Genomic DNA, 24,576 nt, shown 5'->3' on the forward strand with positions numbered 1-24,576 from the left:
AAAGATGGGATTCTCACAAAACTGGAAATAGATCTGGTTCTACTGTGTGAATAGGTGGTGCTATTACAGGGAAACATGTGAAAATTGCTATAACTAATGAACCAAGTTATTAAGTAACTTAAAATTGTGTATTTTGTGTCTTGGCCACAGGTCCAGACAGGCAATATATGAGACAATATACAATATATACAACAATATATGAAAAAAACATGGCCGGCATCAGCCAAGAATGCAGCACTTATTAGATCGAGTTAACATGGTTAACATGTGTCTTGTTTTATTTTAAAGTTCTTAAAGACGTACAATATATTGGAGCTTATCTAGTCTTTACGAGCACCTGCCATTGATGCTCTGGGAACAGGGGAAGGCACGCTGGGTCAGGACTGTGTTGTTGTACTTATACATTGTGCATATACTTATGCATTGTTAAAATGCATAGGCCTATATTCTGCAATCCACATACACATACAAATATGCAGCTGTTTATTAGTAATTAGCAACAATGAGACATTGTCAGGTGCTGCTTGCAGCTATATTTATTATTCTGATTGTATGCCTCTTAGAGAAAGGGCTCATCAGAGTGCAAAGGGTTAATTTCATTTCTTGTTTTTTTCTTTCCAAATGTGTTACTGAACTTTGAGTGTTGGGAAGCAAAATCAGGTGTGTTACCAGGATGTAACCCATTAAAAAATACTAAACAAATCTGCAAAATTAATTAGTTGGTCTTCAACTCTTCCATTTCTGTGGCAGTAGTCGCAAGCGCTCGCTCAGCCATTTGCTTCCGGGTCAGGGGGAGGTCATCACCAGGGTGACACAGATCAGACCATCTCTGTCAGCAGAAAAATAATAATGGTAGGGATCTTGCTAAGCAAGTGTTTTATAAAATATACATATGAAATGTAATTACTATTACATAATAATACCACTGATCTGTAAAATACTTCCACCTATTGTTTGGATCTGCTTCTAGGTCCATTCAGCACCAAACCAAAACAATAACATAGCATACTCATCATATATTTAAGAAAAAATACAAAATATGGACATTTTTCTTTTCTAGCATAAGCTGTCAGTAGATAAGACTGATAGTGTGCTGCCTAAGTAGGAGTAAGAATGGAAACAGACTACAGAATGGAAACAGACTCTACACTATTTTTCACTACATATTGTACAGGACAGACAGCTCTATCCACACCCACCTGCCTTGAATTTGGCTCATTGCATATCTACTGATGTTGTGAGTGTGTGTGTGTGTGTGTGTGTGTGTGTGTGTGTGTGTGTGTATGTGTGTGTTTGTGTGTGTGTGTGTGTGTGTGTGTGTGTGTGTGTGTGTGTGTGTGTGTGTGTGTGTGTGTATGTGTGTGTTTGTGTGCAATTCGGTAAAACACCCTGGGTAAGGGGGTGGGACAGTAAAAACAAGGCTAGCTTTCTGCACAGCTGTGGAGACAAGGGATCCAGGCCTCACCTGTCTGAGAGTGCCAGTGCTGATGGAGAGCTTGACCAGACTCCACCCTGGCACCAGTACAACAGAGGAGAGGGCCAGCAGCCAGCCCAGCATGTACGCCCAGTCTGGATACACATACCAGCGGTTAAAGGTCAGGGGCTGGTACTTCACCACAGAGAAGATGAAGGATCCCTACGGGAGAGGAGGAAGAGTGGAAGGTTTAATACATGTTACAAACATACTGCCATTGTGTCATAGAAGTAGAAATAACATGAAATTGAGTTCAGTTATTGAAACTGGGTCACACAGTTATGCAGTCAAAAACACTCAGTGACCAGTTTATTATTTCCTAGACCTTTAATTTTTACTTATTGATCATCTACTGTCATAACCCATCCACACACAAGTTTGACATGCTGTGCATTCAGACTCAGCATGGGGCCCCTTCAATTATACAAGTCGGCAGCCTTAGCCTCTCCAGAGTTCACAGGAATTCAAATTTCCGGTCTGCCCTGTACTCGCAGACTGGAGGACTTAATGGAGTAGCCTGCATGTACAAACTATAATAATAATCCCACTTTTAAGATGAGAGCAGGAAAACGTAACCTATAATCTGTTTACAAATGCCCAGTTTACATATGACATTTTCTTTACACATGTGAATGTTAGCTTTCCTATGCACAACACATCTTGTTTGTGAGTACAAGTTCTGCTATTCTCATTCATGCAAATTAATGTGACTAAAATTTGCAGTTTTATTAAATCTTAAATGCAACATGCTTGAGTTGTGCAATGATGAGGTTGTCCTGTAATAAGTGAGTCAGGCAGATGCTCTGTCTCTAGACATCCCACAGTGGGGGTGAGTCAAACTCACCAGGGTCACCAGTGGGGTGAAGTAGAGCCAGCAGAGCTTAAAGATGAGGCTGGGCCGTTCCCCGGTCATGTCCTCGATCACATCCATCATGCGCTCCGCCCCTGCTCCAGGGCAAACAAGTGTAGTGTTGTGTATAAAGGGAACCTCAACTGAGGAACAAAATAAGATGAAATACCAGGGAATGGAAAATTGCATTTTCCTTTGTTACTCACATGGCTCTCTGGCTTAAAGCACAACGCTTGATTTTACGCTCAATATTATTATGAGAGTAAAACAATATTCATGTTCCCGGGTTACTTTCCTAAATGTTTTTATTCATTTTCATACACCTACGATAATAAGTACTTTGCTAAGTTGTAGGATTGCTATTTATTTATTTATTCATTTCTTTATAACAAACAAAGTCATAATGAATTCTTCTGATAACATTTTAAAAAGGTTTGCAACATAGTCTAACTGACCGTAACTTTGCGGCCCCCATAGGTCAGAATTGTCACCAAATGTAATGCCATCACGTAATTCTGCCTGCTGCATATAATATGAGCTCCATTGCTGAACATTTGTAGCGCTTTTTAAAGCGTTATTACAATATTCAACTGAGGGTGCAAAATAATAATCTAAGGGTTTTTTGCACCCCCTGTAGAACTGGGCCTGCCATCTAAGTGTCAACACTTTTTTCTTATTGGCTATTGACAGGCCAAGGTAAAAAAATGTTTTAATCATGGTCTTAATTTTTTAAGTAGGCTATGCATTTCTCTGTCGTGATGTACATATTTAGAATTTCATAAATTTCATATATTTAAAAAAAAGTAATTTTAGATATGCAACTATTTTCATTATCATCATCTGTACATTACGAGTACTCTGTATCGGTTCTTGTTCATAACCCATTCCCATTTGGTGCCATTATTTTCTTTTTTATTTCCATACAGTGTTGGATTGGAAAGGTACTGTTTGTTGTTTGCGCAGAAATGTGTTAATACAGCGAGCTATCTTCCTAAATCCATTGAGCAAAGTCCTGCACTCACCAAACAGCCAGCCCATGGGCAGAACTTCAAACACACACAGGAAGAACATACAGGCCCCATTAAAGGCATAGTAGTCGAAGAGCTGGAACACATACATCCCCCCCTGTTGGACAGAACGGGAAATGACAAGAGCAGATATAGGAAAATAAGGTCAGGAAGAGACTGAGATGTGTGCTTTTTGTGAGATCTGGAATTGTGGATATGATTAGTATCATGCAATATTCTTTCATATGGCCTGTAGTCTTGAACAAGGAAATTAAACCGGACTACTTCTATCATCATGCATTATAAAAAATTGGTAGTAATTAAGATATTATCTTTGTAATCTGTACGCCAAAGGAGTCTGTAATGAGGGAAATTAATAGTAAAATAGTGTCTATTTGAATGTATTTCTATCCCAGCTGTCTTCTCACCTGTGTGACCATCACCAGCTGCAAGACGAAGCAGGTGAGGCAGAAGAGCAGGAGGAAGATCTCTCTGCGCCCAGCCCTCCGTAGTACTTTGGGAAACAGGTCTGTCACCGACGTCATCACCACCTCCATCATCACAAACTTAAAAACAGACAGACAGCCCAGGGTTCACCAGAGAGAGGCAGGGAGAGAAAAGGAGAGCGAGGGAAGAGAAGAAAATGAAAGGAAAGGAGAAAAAATCGCTCACGCAATTCTTCCTCTGAAAATGATGATTCATAATTAACTATGAACTGTGGCACCGTTAGCTTGGCAAGTGCTGGGCTCTCTTGTAACCCAGCATGATGCCTTGCTTGCTCAGCACAGCTTTCCTTCATGACGAGCAAGAACCAAACTGGAAGGATCTAGAAGTAAACATGGCCACAGACATTAGTAGTGGCAGCAGTATCACAGACTCAGCAGCCAGGAGAGGCGAGCCACAGCCAGGAAACTGATTACCTGAGTGTCCAGGCCCAACAGGATGATCATAATGAAGAAGCAGGCGGCCCACAGCTGAGGTAGGGGCATCATTGCTACTGCTTGGGGGTACGCAATGAATGCCAGACCAGGTCCTGGGAGCAGGGAGCAGGGGAGAACATGGGAAAGAGAGACAGGAGGAGATTGAAGGACAAAGAACGATTTGGAGAAAAAAAAATAATACAATGCTTACTCTTCTCCGACTGTCTGTCCCAAATTTTCTGTTTCCCTGAAATGGGAGAATGTATACAAACGTGCTGAAATGTCTACATGGTGTATAGACTAAGTGTATAAATACTCTGAGAAAGTTGAGAATGTGCACTCTAACCACATGTGAATTGCTTGATTACAAAGGTGCAGAGTACAGAGTAATATGTCCTTGTCCCAGGTGTTATGGAGCACATCGTATATTTTGCCACCCAGCTTGGGGCTGTACCAAATGCTCACCCAAATCTGGAATACACAACTGTCAGCCGCATTGCGTGCAGAAGGCACCGTGCGGATTTGGGAGAGCTGGGACATCCATGACACCTGCAGTCATACAAGCGACCGGCGGGGCTTGGCCAAGAGTGATTAACTGTGGATCCCTCCCCGATGGACCCCGCTCATCCCCTGGGAAATGCGGGAGCCAACTGTGTGTCACCCTGTGCAACTACCGGGCACAGTCGACACGGGTCACGACCTGGATTCAATGCAAAGCCATGAGGCTCAGTCATGCACCCCAGTGTGGAACTTCACCCGAATCATCCAACCAGCAGCTCGTTTTGTTGTATTTTTATATATTTGTTACATCTTCATAATTTGTTTTGACATACTGCACAAAGTACCTGATTCTGCCACTTCTGCGATGGGGACACCCTGCTCATGTGCCATGAACCCCAGCACAGAAAAGACCACAAATCCTGCCACCAGGCTGGTCCCACTGTTCAGCAGACACAGCCATAAACTGTCCCTGTAGAAATACCATCAGGAGGCTAAACATTCTCTGACCAGCCCTCATTTTTGCATTTAGTTTCTTCCAAGGTGAAGGAAATTAAGTGTTCACTGCTAAGTGGTATGCAGGATGTGTGTTGGTATCTGAGTATTACACTGGACAGAGCTGCATATTTATGGTTAAGAACCTGACTGTTTTCCTCTGCGTTTCTGCCCGAAGCTTGGGCCTTACTTGTAGCAGTTGTTGTTATAGGTGTTGTAGCTACCCAGCACAGTCAGAGTACCCACTCCAACACTGTAGGAGAAGAAGATCTGAGATCCTGCCTCCATCCACACCTGCAGTGACATCACAAACGTTTAACATATTGGATGTTGCTTAACAAATTCATTTGTTCCCTGGCTGGGTGAAATTAGGAAAGAGACATTTTACTGTGACAAGGTGATGGGGTGCAGCTGGTGTTATGGAGTACTTACCTGTGGGTCTGCCAGGCGGGAGGGGTCAGGGTACAGGTAGAACTCCACCCCCTGCAGAGCTCCAGGTAGAGTTAGCCCTCGTATCAACAACACCAAAAGCATCAGGTATGGGAATGTAGCTGTGAAATAAACTGCCTGATGGAAGAGAGAGAGAAAGAGAGAGAGAAATGCTGGTTCATTTCTATGGAGAAATATTATGAATAAATTCATAAAAAAGTATGAAAAAATAAATACAAAATGTCAGTCTGGTTGATACTGTATGTCCCTGTTTGAGTCTGTTAAATTCCACACCTGTCACTACGTGTTAAGCCTTTTACTTAGTTGGTCTCAATCTTCTGAGAGGGACCTTGTTTAAGGAAATTCTTTACTTTTATCTGTCAGTAAATCCGGGACAGACCTTGCCTGTAGACTTCACCCCCTTCCAGATGCAGAAGTAGCAGATGACCCACATAGTGATGAGGCACAGGAGCAGCTCCCACCTCACGCTGCCCACCTCCTCAATGCCCCCCGAGATCAGCAGCACACGTCTCCTGGGAGGGGGGAAGAGAGGGAAAGAAAGAAGGAACAAGAAAATGAAGGACAGAAAGCAGTTATTATTGTGCAAGCATAAATGTGAAAAGGTGAAACTAGGCCAATGTGCTCCATCCGCACATATACTTGCAAGCTATACCCTTACACATCACCTAATTTATTAATCTTAGCAGACAATATTATCCAGAACAATTAATACAATTTACAGACATTTACACAACTGGATATTTTCAGAAGCAATTCAGGCTAAGTACCTTTGATTTGAACCCACAATCTCTGGTTTCCCAGTTCTATAACCCCGAATGCTGTAGGAGGTGCAGCCCTACAGAAGTCAGTCTGCAGACTTACTCCCAAAACTCGATGGCTGCAGAAGATGAGTTGTTGGTCCAGTTTGCAGTGAGGTTTTGATTGGAGAAGTCCACACAGTGATCTGAAGCACAGAGAGTAACCTTTCCTAAATCATCAAAACAGACTCAATGCTCACCACTGCAGGCAATTTGAAGGTTCCATACCTAATCTCCCATACTGAAGAGTGGTTACAGTTAGCTATACTATGGGCTTTCTTTTAACTGGACATACCATTTAGTACCATGCTTTGACAGACCGTTTTTCATACTACAATGGCTCGAGCACAAGGTAATTTGTTTATTCCAAGTATAAAAGATAAGAGTTACGAGGATAGACTTAGGATGCTTAATCTCTTTAAGTTTAGTAAAAGGAGGTTTAAGGGGGATTTGATTGAGGCATTTAAATTCATTAAAGGGATTAACAAAGTGAATTATAGGGGATTCTTCTGGTTGAGTTCGGTTAGCAGAACGAGAGGGCACAAATGGAAATTGGCCGAACGAAATTCACAGTAAATCCATCGGAAATGCATTTCCACAAATAATGTGGGATTTAGAGAAGAAAAAATGAAAGCGGAAATGAAAGCGCACGATTGTAAAGAGTGCTTTGTGCGTTTATTCATTCATTCGTTTGTATTTTATTTTGATTTTGAGAGGCAAAATTATTTTAATAAGCCAACTGAATGTTGTAATTATTCATATCATATAAAAACGCAACAGAATTCAACATGAAAATGGGTGATGTTTCATTCCAGTAAACCTGATTAATTATTGGTTAAGTGGGGTATAATATAAATTCAATAAAACACGTAAAAAGTTTGCTATAAATAGGGCGTTGCCTGCTTAGGCCGTCTGGCCTCTCTATCCATTACTTTGGCCTATTAGAAGATTTGGGGCATGGTGTAGCCTACTTCGGAAAAAGCGCATATTCAAATACCAAGTCAATTGGTAAGGCTCGCAGAAGAAACAATGAACACTAAAGGCGAGTTCTCGTTCAAACATCATGGTATAGAAGTGGCATGGCATGTGGGCCATGCTTGCCTGAGTGACATCCAGAGCTGGATGGACAACCACTATATAAAGCTCAACCCAGGCAAGACTGAAATGATATTCATCCCTGCTAATACCTCTCCCCACCTGGATCTCTCCATTTCCCTTGGGGATACCACACTCACGCCATCACCCAGTGCAAGGAACCTCGGCGTGGTGATGGACAGCAGACTGTCACTTTCCGAGAACATTGCAGCGGTGACCCGGTCATGAGGTTCTTCCTATACAACATACGGAGAATCCGCCCCTTTCTCACCCCCTACTCGACCCAGCTCCTGGTCCAAGCGATGGTTCTGTCCCGCCTGGACTACTGCAATTCCCTCTTGGCTGGCCTCCCAGCGTCCACCATCAGACCCCTCCAACTTATCCAGAATGCAGCAGCTCGTCTGGTCTTCAACCTTCCCAAATACTCACACGTCACCCCCCTGGTTACTTCCCTCCACTGGCTGCCTGTCATGGCTCGCATCAAATTCAAAACATTGGTGCTAGCCTTCCAAGCAGCTAAGGGGTCTTCCCTAGCTTACCTACAAAAAATCATCAGACCCTAAACCCCTGCCAGACCTCTTCGTTCAGCCTCCACAGGCCGCTTGGAACCCCCTCTCTGAACCTCTACCTCACGCTCACGACTACTGTCTATTCGGTCAATCCGATATGACGTGAAGGCAGCATTAGACTCTGTTTACATTACGTTTAAATGTATTGCTTTAATAATTAAAGCATGGCTTACTTCCAGAAAATGGTCAGGTGCTTTCCGTCCTCAGCTTAAGTCAATTGGTAAACAAATGTAGGCCAATTACTAATATTTAGATGTTAGTTTGGATGAAAAGAAGGAAGCCTGCACACTGATATGTTCCTTACACACCTTTATTGTAGACAACATTTTGATCGCAGGGGATCTTCGTCAGTTTTGGCACATCACTTTATGTGTCTCCACCAGGACAATCAGCTTTATTTCCTCATTCATCTTTGAACAGAATAAACTACGGACAATAACGTCGAGTTCAAGTTTAAGTTTATTATAAGAAAACATCATGGCATAGAAGATGTCAGGAGTTCCTGTTTCATGAATCCCGCGCAAATTTTTAGTTTGTTTCCGATCACACATACATTTGCACACAGATTTCCGAAAATATTGATAAATGAGGCCCAGCGAGTGGTCAATGTGCTATGATGTTCGATTCTATTCAGGCACACTTAGGGGTAGGAAAAGGCGATCAGGCTGAATGGCCTGTTCTTGCCATTATGTTATGTTATGTTATTCTACAGTTTGTCTGCACAACATCGGTTTACAGGGTCAAATGCAGTAATTCATCAGTGATATTTATTTTAAACAATTGCAAAATGAGGAGACAATAACGCTGGTCTTCCAGATCATTTCAGAGGTACATACTTCAGTTATAATGATGTAAATTAGCTCATTTGCATACTTGTGAACATTTTTGTAGCAGTCTATAATCTGAACCAAGTAAGATGTTGTTATCATTATTTCACATTCTAAATGAGAAATGAGAAAGGTTTGCAAAGTTCCATGATGATAGGACTACTATGCACTGAGAAAAATGGTTCTTGAGTCCTGTAATAGAGTCCAAAATCTGCTTTTGAAAAAATCGACTCAACGGTAGGAATGGTAAATAATTATACTCATTTCACCATACACATGGCGTAATCATTCAAAAGGTGGTATTATCCTGAAAGTTTAATATTTGAAGGATGATTTGCAGCAGTAAACAGAAAAGTTGGATTTGACTAAAAATGTTTTAGTTGAACAGAACCTTAAACAGTCATGAAAGTCATTGTGACACGATTTAGTCTGGTTTGCTGATACATATGACATTACATTACATTATTGGCATTTGGCAGACGCTCTTATCCAGAGCGACGTACAGTTGATTAGACTAAGCAGGAGACAGTCCTCCCCTGGTGCAATGCAGGATTAAGGGCCTTGCTCAAGGGCCCAACGGCTGTGCAGATCTTATTGTGGCTACACCGGGATTAGAACCACCGACCTTGCGTGTCCCTGTCATTTACCTTAACCACTACACTAAAGGCCACCCTTAGTATTACAGGCTGTCAGCCTGGTGTATTACAGGCTGCCCACATAAATTTATCTGTCAGTCAATTCAATAATTGTGATGTCTATTCCCAACTCTGTTGTTTCTTGATGCCTTTAATGGCAATTTTTTATGTTCGGCCATTCCAACTCCCAGTAATTATAATGCGAGGGATTCTTGGGCCATAACAGGCATGCATTGTAATTACAATAATATGTCTCTCATGTTTCATTGATCTGAATTTGCTGTACATTATTTTTTCCTGTCACTCTGAAGGACTGTGCGACTGTGGTACACAACTAAAATTGGGGTTATGAGTATTATAACCAGCTCAATGTAGCTTAGAGACAGACTTTGTACCTTTATCTACCATGGATTTTAGCTAAAGAATATGTTGCCTGTATTTCAGCTGTTATTATAGCCAGCCCAGTGTTACACAACATGTCATACTTTACCTGAGTTCCAGGTGTTGGAGCAGCTGGCCCAGGGCAGCTCAGAGCTGAAGGAGAAGTAGAGGTAGAAGAGGGCCCAGGCCAGGATGATGATGTAAGACATGCAGCTGTAAAGCTGGATCAGCTGACCTCCATAGCCAACCCCTGAAACACACATACATACACATACATTCACTTAGCAGCTGGCAATAGCAGTTGTTGGTTTGAAAGCTGCTTTGTGTAGTTTCTGGTTATGAATGCCGGCTGTGGTTTCTTCTCCAAAATTGCTCCCTATTTCCTATATACTCCCTGGTGTAAAATCTAGCTATGACCAGCTTGAAATGCCAGCCACCAGCTGTTTCAAAACCTAGCTTGAGCTGTTTTGTGTACTATTTTGGTCATCAGCCAACTTGGTCTAGTGTCCAAATTCTTAAATCAAAATTGGCATACATTTTAGGGCACCAAAAATGTCCCACAATGTAGCATAATGTCTAGCAAGCAACCATGACTACTAGAAAGGTGAAAGTTAACCATGATTAATGTTTACAAAGTTTTTTTTTAACTTTAATATACGTTAAGCAGTTCCTCCACTACAGTAAGTGGCACAGTTTCCTAGCTAGCGTCTTCTTATAATTGACATGACTTACAATTCGCCATCTACCATGTCTATTGGTCAAAAGTTCAAATAGCAATCTTCTAAGTGAACTGATGCTTGTTCTTGGGCATTAAGTGATATAATTTGATTTTATATCAAAAGCAGAACCTCTACAGAAGTCTTGATTTATGAACAAGCTAAATGGTATGTCAGTGGTTTTCTAGCGACTGTGTATGAAAAATATACGCCGTATCCGTCATCTCCTAACGGAGAAAGCCACCCAGCTCCTAGTCCAGGCGCTCGTCATTTCCCGCCTGGATTACTGCAACTCCCTCCTAACTGGTCTCCCAGCTTGTGCCATTAAGCCCCTCCAGCTGGTCCAGAATGCTGCAGCCTGCCTGATCACCAGTCAGCCCAGGTCGGCTCATGTTACCCCGCTCCTCATTGGCCTCCACTGGCTTCCTATTGCCGCACGCATCCGATTCAAGGCCCTAGTGTTGGCATTTCAGGCTGCTAAGGGGACTGCCCCACTTTACATACAATCCTTAACACTTAATAGGGATTAGGGGATAGGGATTAGTGAGCCATTTTAGTCAGTCATTTTTCATGACTATTTCTCTGTGTGATTATCCCACTTTCCCTAAGAGCAGTTAAACTCTTGGCTTCAGAGAGCTACATTCTGATGTAGAAGCAATATTGTAATGACAGTCATTATAAATGAATTGTCCCAGATGAACTTTGGTTTGGGTAATATACACTCACTGAGCACTTTATTTGGTAGACCTGGACACCAGCTTGTTAATGCAAATATTTAATCAGCCAATCATGTGGCAGCAACTAAATGCATAAAAGCATGCAGACGTGGTCAAGAGGTTCACCTGTTTTAAATTGCTCACTGAGTGTAGACATTACAGCAAATTATTAGCTGCCTTGCAAGGATGCTGGACACCCAGAAACAGAAATTGACCTGATCCACATTGGGCTATTCCACACACTTAAAATAGTGCCAGCCTGTAGCATAGTGGTTAAGGTACAGGTCTCCTGCTTAGTCTAATCAACCGTACGTCACTCTGGATAAGAGCGTCTGCCAAATGCCAATAATGTAATGTAAGGTAACACGATGAGCCCCTCCAGCAGCCTAGAGTCACAATTAATAACTACTCTGCATTCATTCAACAGTGCCCTTCAGAATTGTTTTTTGGTATTTTATTTTATGCCAACGCAGTTTGCATATAATACCCAGTGAGGTTTGCATGTGAGAACCATTCAAATGAACCCCTAGCCACACTGGGAAATTTGAAATGAAAGGGCTGGTCATTTAATCACAGGCTTGTAGCTGGTGAACTTGCCTCTTCTCTCCATTGCTCCCTGTCGGTAAAGCCAAAGTGATCTCAATTGTTATTAATTTGCCCACAGAGGTTTCTGGCCTCTCACCCTCAGCCAATGGGCACAGTTTCCTCCAGCAGGTGATGCCCCCCTCCTGGGTGTACTGCCCCATGGCAGTCTCCAGCAGGAACAGGGGTATCCCACAGGTCACCGCAAAAACCAGATATGGCACAAGGAACGCTCCTGCAGATACACCCACACACAAAGGTAACATTTGAGATAAGATCTCACAACAGGTATTTGACCAAAACCAGAGATTGAGTGTGAGTGTCTGTGTCGCTCAGGTTGGGAGCTTTCCATAATGCACTCCAACCTGGTAAGCAACATGGACACAAACAGACAATATGGTAATGTTCCTGTACTTTGTCTGTTTGTTTATTGTTATTCTTGTTGTTCATGAATATTTCATATCTGGTTTATTGTGATACATTACAGCCCATTGCATTCGTCATCCCCTGTTATGTCTGTGTCTGTATGTTTTTGAGCCATAGTCACTCCCCTGTCTGCGTACTGCACTATTCGGGTGGTTTTGGAGATTTCCGGGTTTCAACGATTCCTTCCCAGTCTCGCATTTTCTTACTTCCTGCTTTTTCACTCATTCATGTTGTATAGCACTAATCGTATTAATAAGAACTAACATCGATATTGTACAGTACTAATTATATTATCAGACTAACTGTCTGTGGTGGCACGGATGGTGCAGTGGGTAGCACTGCTGCCTCACAGCAAAGCGGCCCTGGGTTCGAATCCCCGTCGACCGGGGCCTCTCTGTGTGGAGTTTGCTTTGTTCTCCCCGTGTCTGTGTGGGTTTCCTCCGGGTACTCTGGTTTCCTCCCACAGTCCAAAGAAATGCAGGTTAGGCGGATTGGAGAGTCTAAATTGACCGTAGGTATGAGTGTGTGACTGAATGGCGTCTGTGCCCTGCGATGGACTGGCGACCTGTCCAGGGTGTATTCCTGCCTTTCGCCCAATGTATGCTGGGTTAGGCTCCAGCCCCCTGCGACCCTGTTCAGGATAAGCGGGTTAGGATAATGAATGAATGAATGACTAAGTGTCTGTCTAACTAATTAACTAACAGTCACTTTTTTGGGTCATTTAGATTTTAGCACGTAACTAATTTACTAACATTATCTCCTGTTTTAATAATGCTCTGTAACTCTGCCTCTCTATTCTATCCCTGATTAGTTGCTTAGTTTCAGCAAAGTGTTCGCACCAGCCTCTCACTATCACGTCTCCTAACTCAAATGTCCACTCCCTAATCCGGAGCCGTCTGTATTACGAGTTTGTCTGTGTACCCAGTTCGCATTTTTGTTTCCTCCTTGTTATTGTATCATTACCTTATTATGTTCTACGACAACCCTTTGCCTGTTTTATCGAGTTTGCCTAGCCCCTTTGATTTGTTTGCAGGTTTCGGATTTGATTCTTCTGCTTTCATCAACTTTGATTTTGCCTGGCCCTTCTGTACCTCTGCCTTCTGATTTTCTGGATTTTTGACCCCTGGTTTTTTTTCGACTTTTCTTTTGCATCTCGTTTTGGCATTGTTGTCTTGTGATCTCTTGGCTTTGGACTTGGACTGTAACAAATACAACGTTTTAGGAATGCGCTTGGGTCTTCAGCACCGTACATAATAATTATACAATTCAGAATCACTAACTATGTACATAAACAAATCCTTACTCACGCTCCTTTAAATTCATTGACCCACTTTTATTCATACTTATTCACTCTCCCGATCATTCACACTCCTACTCACTCATTTATATTCCCACTCACCGCCGCCGTTCTTGTAGCAGAGGTATGGGAACCTCCACACGTTTCCCAGCCCCACAATGTTCCCTGCCACTGCCAGGAGGAACTCCACCTTACTCCCCCACTGCCCCCTCTCCTCCAATGGCCTTTCTGCGGACTCCCTCTCCTTCTTCATCCCTCCTGCTGTCCGTTCTACACTCTCTGACCTTATTCTCTGTCTAGACACAGCAATGTAGCAGGCTGATGTACCTGCAAACTGGGAGACCGCATGTGCAGAATTTGTTTCTGTGATACTGGGCCAGTTAGTGACAAGTTACCACTTTCAATATTTTTTGTGCTGTGTAATACTGAAATTTGCATGTTCTGCCATGGAAAGCAGTCCAATGACGCAAGTCCTGCACTCACCAAACAGCTCCATGGCCAGAACCATCATTCCATGGTCAAAGTGACTTAGATCAAATTTTTTCCTCATTCTGATGGTTGATGTGAACATTAACTGAAGCTTCTCAGTCGTATCTACATGATTGTATGCATTGCACTGCTGCGACGTTATTGTCTGATTACATAATCACATGAATAAATTGGTGGAATAAAGTACAAATTTTCCTAATAAAGTGCTCATTCCTTATGTACTCCTTATGTACTGTTCCTCTGAAAATAATCGATTTGGTTGTTGATTCAAAGAGAATATTTGATTGAATCCTCAGCAGCCTGCCCAGTCGTACATGTTGTTTGACGTAGACCACCATAGTTACATTAACTGTAGCAGGTATTAATGCATTGTGTGTTGGAAGCCTTGTCAGTGCATAGGTCAAGATAGATGGTCTTGGTGCTCGTGTGAATCACCTGTCTTTTTCAGCTTTTGCCAAACATTATGACATTATCTCTCACTTCACACTTATTTTAATAAAGAAAATAAAACCAGGGAAGATCATAACACAGGCTATTAAACTGCATATATCACATTTATTACACTTATTATGCCAAGAAATTGTAGTTCATTTTAAGTAGGCTGGACATGCATGCATTGCATGAATGAATGCCCCAAAATGAGCAATATACCATAGACTGGGCTGCAACTTGTGCCTTAGTCCTGGGACCTGTCTGACTGGAAAATAAAAATACGCTACACCAAATTGGCAGTGAGCTGCTCACTCTTGACTGACACACCCTGAGCGGGGCGGCCTGTAGTGTAGTGGTCAAGGTAAATAACTGGGACACGCAAGGTCGGTGGTTCGAATCCCAGTGTAGCCACAATAAGATCCGCACAGCCATTGAGCCCTTAACCCTGCATTGCTCCAGGGGGGGATTGTCTCCTGCTTAGTCAAATGAACTGTATGCTGCTCTGGATAAGAGCTTCTGCCAAATGCCAATAATGCAATGTAATGAGCAGTGGCTCTCCTCCCATTTTGTCATGCCGAGAGTCCCGAAATTGCCAGAGGCTTCTGGAATATACAAAATTAATGAATCAATCAGGCCAGGCACTGGCCAGAAATTATGGCCCTTGGTGTTTCTCTTGGTTAGCACTGGTTTCCATCTTGCTGCACTCAGAAATTCCACTGTTGCCTGGTGACTTTATTATTTTAGAGTCATGAACGGCGACATATCTGATGCTAGAGAGGTTCTTTTGATGTTATTTTGGGATCACGTGTGACTTTCTGGTTAGTTCAGACTATGCCCTTGGAGGAATTATGGCAGGCCAGCCAGCCCTCTGGAATTCTTCTCCATCTGGAGATAATGGTTCTGGCTGTGGTTTGATGAAGTGCCAGAGCCTTAGAAATGTAACCATTCCCAGACTGATATATTTCAACCGCTTTTTTCGCATCTTCTGGAGTTTCCTTTTATCATGGCGATTTGAGTTAAGTTCCGCACCTATCGCTACATGTTGAGCGTTTTACATGGTCTCACTCTGCGGAGAGTCGCCTGGGTAAGGAAATTCTTTACTTATCTCTCTCAGTAAATCAGGGACAGACCTTGCCTGTAGACTTCACTCCCTTCCAGATGCAGAAGTAGCAGATGACCCACATAGTGATGAGGCACAGGAGCAGCTCCCACCTCACACTGCCCACCTCCTCAATGCCCCCCGAGATCAGCAGCACACGTCTCCTGGGAGGGAAGCAGAGAAAATTAATTAGAAAAATGTTATACTACAAAATTAACCCTTAAAAAACCTTATCCCTAGCCCCACCTCACCCAAACCATAACACTAACATTACATTTTAATGATACTAAATGTAGAAAATTAAGCAAATTAAGCAAATTAAGCAAATTAAGCAAATTACACAAATTTCACAAATGAAATAAATACTTAAATTATGAAAAATTCTAAATTAGGAAATAAAACATTCTCCCTAAAAAAACCCTTACCCTAACCCTCAACCAACCCTTAGCCTAAACCCCATCACCCTCACCCTCACCCAGATAACATTATATTTTAATTATCAAAAATTTAGAAAATTAATGAAATGGAAAAATTGAAAAATTCCCAAAATTCCAAAATACTTCAATGACATTCAAATGAAAATAAATAAAAAATTTTGAAATTAGAAATATATAAGAATATATAAATTTTTTTAAACCCCGAAAATTCATTTAAAAAAATATATATTATGAAATTATGAAATAAAACATTCTCCCTAAAAAAAACCTTACTCTCACCCAACCGTAAGCCTAAACCCCATTACCCTCACCATAACCCTAACACTAACATTATGTTTATAATTGTCAAAAATGTAGGAAATTCCAAAAATGACAAGAAATGAACATATACAAAAATTTGAAAGCATATACAGAAATTACAAAATTGTGAATTACATTCCAAAAATTCTAAAATTCTAAAATTCTAAAATTCTAAAATTCTAAAATTCTAAAATTCTTTCATTATTCTAACATTATGTTTTAATTATCAAAAATATAGAAATGTAGAAATGACAGAAATGACAGAAATGACAGAAAAATCCAGAAATGGAAAAATTCCTAAATTATTGAATTACATTTAAATTATAATTTAAAAAAACATTGAAAAAAAATTTACAAAAATAGCAGAAATGTAAAATTAAAAAAGTAATGTTATGAAATTAACCCGAGAAAAACCCTAACCCTTACTCTCACCCCAAACCTAACCCCACCTCACCCAACCCTAACATTACATTTAAATTATAATGAATGGAGAAAATTACAAAAATTACAAAAATTCCAGAAATGAAAAATTTCCCTAATTCTTTACCCTCACCCCCAACCGTAACCCTCAACCAACTCTAACCCTGAAAATTATATTTTAATTATCAAAAATGTAGAAAATGACTAAAATGTAGAAATATCCAGAAATGAAAAAATACAAAAATGAAGAAAATTACAAAAAGGACAAAAATGACAAACAATGTTTTATTATAATTTTATAATGAATTATTATTTTCAATGTAGAAAATTACAAAACTTACAGGAATGCCAGAAATGAAAAAAGATTCCCAGAATTCCAAAATACTTAAATAACATTTAAATGATAATAAATTACAAAAATTTAAAAAATAAAAATAAATTGAGGTAAACCTATGAAAAGACTGCAATAGGTTTACATCGCAAAGCACTTCCTTACACTCGCCTAATAGAACTGTTTTTGAGAACACATTAGGCTTCTGACATATATTTTAGCCATGGCAATTATCATCTTTCTGATCGGCGTGTTTCAGGGGGAGACAGGGCACAAACGACAAGTTTAGGTTTTCACTTAATAAAAATATATACGCGTATATTAGAGTAAATATCTTTCATCCACAAAGAAGATCCAGTACATGTCTTTGCTATATATATATAACAGTCTACAGTCTCTATGTTGTCTAACTAAACTCATATGACACAGTTAATGCGTGATGACCCTGGTGTAAATGCTATGACCAGTTTGAAATGACCAGCTACCAGCTGTTTCAAAACATCTTGAGCTGGTCAAACCATGTTAACTACAGATGTGGTCTGAATTGCTCAACCAGCTACCAGCGGTTTCAAAACCTAGCTTGAGCTGTTTTTTTCATGAGGGGAATATCTCTGAAGAAATGGATGAGAGCAAGTGCTATGTATAACAGAGTAAGTACATGGCATACATGGAATATACACTCAGTGATCACTTTATTAGATAGACCTGTACACCAGATTGTTAATGCAAATATTTAATCAGCCAATCATGTGGCAGCAACTAAATGCATGATTGGCTGATTAAATATTAAGTCATTATTAAATATTAATCTGTTGTTCAGTCCAAATGTCAGAATGGGGAAGAAATGTGACTTTGACTGTGGAATGATTGTTGGTGCCTGACAGGGTGGTTTGAGTATCACAGAAGCTGTTGATCTCCTGGGATTTTCACGGACAACAGTCTCTAGTGCAGGGGTACAAAACTCCTCTCCTGGAGGGTCGGTCTGTACTTGAGCACAGTATAATCTTTTGGATACACTTGCAGTCTGAAGCTGTAACTGGTACCTTTGCAAATATCTGATCAATACATTATTTAGTTAAGAAATAATGAACAGCAGAATTTGGCACAAAATCCTGAAAGGGATTGGCCCTTGCGGTGTGCACCTTCTCTAAAGTTACAGATGTCAGCCAGCACACTTACTCCCAAAACTCGGTGGCTGCAGAAGAGGAGTTGTTGGGCTGTTTGGTCCAGTTTGCAATGAGGTTTTGATTGGAGAAGTCCACACAGTGATCTGAAACACAGAGTAGCCTTTCCTAAATCATCAAACATACTCATCACACACTGCAGCTGAGGTATTTTAAACAGTCATAACTGTCACAGCAAACGAGTCATTCTGATACTGTTGAGTCTGATGTACTTAGTATATGCAGACAGCCATTATTAAACCAGGCTTTATACAATGGATAGGACCGGTCCATTGTCTCAAATGGTCAGTTTGTGTCCCAGCTGAGCCAATATCCACAATACACGCATGGCTAAATGGAATGTTCAGAAATCATTTAATATTACTCCGCATTTGTAGATCACCGTTATCTAATTTGTACCCAAAATTAACCTAACCTAATGTTATCATCATTTAGCCATACCGCTGCTTAGCAACCAAGAAACTGTTCAGTAGTTCCACAAAAATTGTCTTTCTTTTGTGAATTTTTGAAAGATGAATGTGGTAACCGTTGTATGAAAGCGTTATGGAACAAGAACCCGTGGTATATCGTGAATATTGGCACAGCTAGTGGGATGGTTAGGCGCTACTGACATTTAACAAGTGTAAGGAAAGCAATGCAAAACTAATATCTTACAAAATCAATACTCTTATCCAAATATGGTATATCATATATAGTGAAGTCCGTAAGTATTTGGATAGTGACACAATGTTTGTAGTTGTGGCTCCAGAGCATTGGATTTGAAATGAAACGATGTAGACGGTCAGCTTTAGTTTGAGGGTATTTACAGACATATCAAGTGATCTATGTAGGAATCATGGCCCTTTTTAGTTTGAGACCTCCTGTCTACGTGTCTGCAGTGTGAAGGAGGAGTTAGAGCACTTTACACCACATTTCATACTTTACCTGAGTTCCAGGTGTTGGAGCAGCTGGCCAAGGGCAGCTCAGAGCTGAAGGAGAAGTACAGGTAGAAGAGGGCCCAGGCCAGGATGATGATGTAACACATGCAACTGTAAATCAGGATCAGCTGACCTCCATAGCCAATCCCTGAGACACAAACAGATACTGTACACATAGCTATATACACATACACAAACTCAATTAACAGCTGGCAATGCCAATCATTGGTTTTAACAGCTACTTTGTGCAATAAATGGTAATGAATATGCTTGCTGTGGTTTCTCTTCATATTTGTATTCCTGATTATTTCACTGATGCCTTCTGCTTTGAGAGACACTCTGGACAAGAGCATCTGACAAATGGCAGTAATATATCGTCACTATTTCCTCCCGTATGATTATCCCATTTCTCCCTGCAAGAGTAGAGTCCACCTCTTTGCATATGATGGTTGTTCTCGAGGTATGCTTTGGATCATTGTCTTGCTGGAATACCAAACCTCTTCAACATCAATGTCTGGACTGACCTTTCAATTTCATGATATTTGGTGGAATCCATTATTCCTTCCACTCGCACAATATTTCCTGTGCCCTCAGCTGCCACACAACCCCAAAGCATAATGGATCCATCTACATGGTAAACAAGGTCAATTTTGGTTTTGTCAGTCCAAAGCACATTATTCCAAAAGTCTTCAGGCTTCTCAATGTTTTCTTTTGCATACTTCAGATGGTTAATTTTGTGTGGAGGTCTTTCTTTCTGGCAACTGTACCATGTAGGGCTTTGTTGTTGTAGTGGAGGCAGAAATACTGGGGGTTTTCAAGACCAGGCTTGGTACGTTGCTAGATACAATTTAGCTTTTAGGCAACTAAGCAGTAGATACACTTTGGGGTAAGAAACGGTGAGCACTGCTGGGTTGAACATTATGTTATGTTATGTTATGTTTGAACGTTATGTCACGTCAGAGGTTTCTGGCCTCTCACCCTCAGCCAATGGGCACAGCTTCCTCCAGCAGGTGATGGCCCCCTCCTGGGTGTACTGCCCCATGGCAGTCTGCAGCAGGAACAGGGGTATCCCACAGGTCACCACAAACACCAAATATGGCACAAGGAACGCTCCTGCAGATACACCCACAATCAAAGGTAACGTTTCACTGAAATGAATATGTTTAGTTCCATGAAGCCAACAATCTGAAACAATGGCTGTGCAAGAATCAGTGCACTTGCCTACGATTGAGTATGCTTGCATAGTACAGTGGATGAGAAAGTTGTTAAGTAGGTGAAATATTCTCTAAATGTAGTGTACTTAAGATCCCTAATAAAGCGCTCACTGAGTTATTTGCACTCATACACTCACACGTACTCACTCAGAGATTCACTCATACTCACACTCACACTCTTACTCTCACTAATATCCCCACGCACCACCGCGGTTCTTGTAGCAGAGGTATGGGAACCTCCACACGTTTCCCAGCCCCACTATGTTCCCTGCCACCGCCAGGAGGAACTCCACCTTATTCCCCCACTGACCCCTCTCCTCCAATGGCCTTTCTGCAGTCTTCCTCTCCTTTTTCATCTCTTCTTCCTCTGTCATATTCCACTCTTACTGTCTGCCCTTCTTCGGTGCTCTCCGGTGCTGGCCTTGTCCTTACTAATGAGTGACAGGTCCATATTAAAGAATCACCATGTCATGCTACGCGGAGCAGAGGAACCAAAAGCAGACACGGGGGTGTGGAAAAAGGCAGGTTTACTGGCAGATGAAGGGACAGACAGAGCGTAATCCAAAACAGGCCAAGATCAAAAACCAGGGGGTCAGTCCACAGAGGCAAAAGTACTAGAGCTGATCCAAAAGAAGAGACCAAAAAGCAGGCAGGGGTCATAAACAGGAATTCCAGAAACAAAACCAAACCGACAGGAAAATACCAGGACAGAATGCCATAAGGGCAAGGGCCCAGGAAACAAGGACTCGGGAATAAGGGGGCTAGAACCGGGGGAAGGAATGAATGGGTACGGGACTCAAACCAGGACAAGACGAACTAGCAAGGTGTAACTGAAAAGGACAGGTATAAATACACAGGGGAATGAGACATACTAGGCAGGGCATGGGAGTGAGGGTGGTCTAACAAATAAACATCAGGTGACACATAACGAGGGGGAAACAAAAACGCGGACTGGATTCACAAAGACACAAATGAAATACAAACGGCTCTGGACAAGGGAGTAGACAATTGCACAGAATCAGGAGATGTAGTGATAAGTAGAGACAGGTGCGAACACTTTGCTGAAACTGAGCAAGTAATCAGTGATAGAATAGGGAGGTGGAGTTACAGAACAGAATTTAAACTGGAGATGCGTTAGTAAGTTATTTACGTGATTTCAATTACACATACCCAAAACTAGTGATAGTTAGTTTGTTAGTTTGACAAACATTTTAGTGTGTTAGTATAATTAGTATTGTACCAATTCTATGTTAGTTGGGATTAGTATATTAGTGCTATCTACAAACATGAAATGGAGAGAATGCAGGAAGTAAGGAATGCAAGATTGGGAGGAAGGTTGAACCCCGGAACTACCGTAGACACCCGAATAGTGGAGCACGCAGACAGGGGAGTGACTCTGGCTCATAAACATTCAGAATTGTTTACTTGTTTACAAAGTTACTTTGACCATGGAATGATTGTTGGTGGCAGACAGGGTTTCAGTATCTCAGAACCTGCTGATCTCCTGGGATTTTCACACACACTAGTTTCAAGAGTTTGCAAAGAATGGTGCAAAAAAAAAAAAAAAAAGAGCAGACCAGTGAGCAGCAGTTCTGCAGACAGAAATGCCTTGTTAATGAGAGACATCAGAGGAGAATAGCCAGACTGGTCTGAGCTGACAGGAAGGTGACAGTAACACAAATAACCACACATTACAACAGTGGTATGCAGAAGGGCATCTCTGAACAAACAACACATCATAACTCTAAGTGGATAGGCTACAGCAGTAGAAGTCCAGAAAATAAGTCTAATAAATGCCTAATAAAGTGCTCACTGAGTGTATATTATTTTATTTATTTTCTGATTCTCCAATTTAGTATTTGTTGCCTTCTATTTATTATTTTATTCCTCCAGTATATTTGGGGATCTGCAATGAAACGGCAGTGCTTGGTTTAGGGACATTGGAGGAGCAGATTCAGTCAGAATACAGTTCTGATGATGATGGATGGAGGGTGTGGGAGAAAAATATAATGTAGTACAATGTAACCTCGGATATATGTATCCAGATATGTACAATGCATATAGTTAGAAAACTGCTTAAAAGAATATTGTGCTTGTGACAGATAACCAGCAAAAATGTAAGGGAGGGGTGAGTGCTCTGCCACAGCTTACGTCATATGGGCATATGTGCAGGGGATAAAGCAGAACACACTTCCATTGTTGGGTGCGCTCATGTGCTTGTTATGATAAAAAATAATGAGGAGGAATCGCACCCGAGGTCGGTTCCTCCTTACCTAGACTAAGGAGGAACCACGGATGATAAATATAACCTTGAAGATACTGTAGCAGTGGGCTAATTGCAACACAAATGTTATATGACTTAAGGAGCAGATGTGGGCCTAGGAGTACAACGCGTGGGAAAAATACTGAGACACTGTCTGAAGATGATTGGCTTTCACAGTAATGTATTCATGTGATAACTTAGGATGTGTAATGGCATAAGAATAGACACCCTGTCTGCTAAAATCCAGAGTGTTTTCTCACATTGGTGTGAGGCATTCTCCGTGCTTTGTTATAGGGTTAATAAAGCTTGTATTATTGAAACTCTCCTTGCTGTGAAAGAACTGGGTTCTTTTAAATGGGAAAGGTTGCTTGCAAGAAGTCTCTCCTAAATCAAGGGGAATTTTCCCCGACAGTAACTTGGCGTAGTCGGCAGGATCTCTAACTCGTTTCTGTCTCAGAAGGGGCTGAGTCTCACCAGTCCGGGACTGGAAAGGGATTGGCAGGATCTCTAACTGCTGTCTGTTTCAGAAGGGGCTTAGTCTTCCTAGTCCGGGACTAAAAACGAAGACCGCCTCCGGGAAGAGGGAGCGACCCGAGATCCGGATCCCTAAAACGAAGACCGCCTTCGGGGGGAGAAAGCGATACGAGATCCGAATATTGAGGAAGGAGAAAGACTGAGTGGCAACCCCACAGCAACGAGAACGAGACTTGGGCAGACTACACCGGGTGTAGGGCGTGCCTATGCGTTGACGAACGCACCGGTCCGGGACCGGAGATCTCGTAAGGCCTTAAAGACTCATTTCAGGTTGGTACCTTTCTGTAATTGTTAAAATGGGGAATAGTTGCGGGAAGGAGTTAAATGTGGGCTCTGATCAATTTACAGGGCCCCTAAGAACAATGTGGAACCAACACGGACCATCAGCCGTGGAAGGTTTAAAAATTTGGCAAGAGCATGGGTTTCCTTTAAATGGCACATTTTCAACACAGAGGTTAGAGGATGTTAGAAAAAATATGGAAAGTTGTACTAAGAAAAGACATTTTTGTAAAAAAAAGGAATTAAGGGGATTTGAGTTATGGGAACGAGAGGCACGTGAAAGGCAGGCGAGACAACAAAGAAATAATGATAAAAAAGGGGAAACTCAGCCTCCGTCGTATTTTCCAGCTGGGGCGAGTGGGAAAAGCACACCCTGTTTATATCCCTCACTAACCATGTTAAAACATTCCGAGGTTGACACGGACCTGGACTGCCCGGTGCCCCGTCCACCTCCTCACGCACCTCCACCGCACCAGCCAGCCCCGGTCCCCAACACCCCGACGAGACCGCCTGCTCCAGCCCTGACTCTGCCATCGCCACCACGCCTACAGACTCCTGGAAGAGGGACCCCTCAGCCACCAACTTTGACACCCTCCACGGGCCACACCAGATCGGGATTACAGTATCAGCCACGGAAAAACTACCCGTGTGCAATACCAAACTGTCAGTTCCCTGCCACAGGAACTGCAGCAGACAGAGCCCCTGTCTGTGCCTCACACACCGCAGAGGCACGGGAACGCCAGTATGGATTAAAAGACATTCCAGAAGGAGAATGGAATAAAGAACCATATCAGGGTGATCCCGAAGGGTGGTATGGACCTAAACCTGATGATCCTCCCCGCCCCCAGCTGACAATGGGACAGTTTCCGATGGTAGAATGTCCGGACCCCCATCAACCAGGGCAGGTACAATTGGTGTACCGACCCTATACTAGGGACGAAC

The 24,576-nt window shown here is 41.9% G+C and overlaps 2 protein-coding genes across 2 annotated transcripts; both read right to left on the reverse strand.

The window, feature by feature from the left end:
* Positions 1-326: 326 nt before the first annotated feature.
* LOC133107638 (sodium- and chloride-dependent GABA transporter 2-like) lies at positions 327-13,988 on the reverse strand. Its single transcript, XM_061216664.1, has 14 exons — positions 13,838-13,988; positions 12,113-12,247; positions 10,108-10,248; positions 6,556-6,637; positions 6,074-6,206; positions 5,677-5,811; positions 5,435-5,538; positions 5,097-5,221; positions 4,252-4,364; positions 3,760-3,897; positions 3,347-3,449; positions 2,319-2,419; positions 1,466-1,636; positions 327-829 (listed from the first exon to the last, which is right to left on the reverse strand). The coding sequence occupies exons 1-14, from the start codon at positions 13,986-13,988 to the stop codon at positions 716-718; spliced, it is 1,746 nt and encodes a 581-aa protein (XP_061072648.1). The 3' UTR covers positions 327-715.
* A 1,786-nt stretch (positions 13,989-15,774) lies between these two features.
* On the reverse strand, positions 15,775-20,932 carry LOC133108231 (sodium- and chloride-dependent GABA transporter 2-like). Its single transcript, XM_061217701.1, has 5 exons — positions 20,764-20,932; positions 20,323-20,457; positions 19,352-19,492; positions 18,423-18,513; positions 15,775-15,919 (listed from the first exon to the last, which is right to left on the reverse strand). The coding sequence occupies exons 1-5, from the start codon at positions 20,930-20,932 to the stop codon at positions 15,775-15,777; spliced, it is 681 nt and encodes a 226-aa protein (XP_061073685.1).
* Between the last annotated feature and the right edge of the window lie 3,644 nt (positions 20,933-24,576).

This window comes from Conger conger, chromosome 13, assembly GCF_963514075.1.
Source record: "Conger conger chromosome 13, fConCon1.1, whole genome shotgun sequence".
NCBI lineage: Eukaryota > Metazoa > Chordata > Actinopteri > Anguilliformes > Congridae > Conger > Conger conger.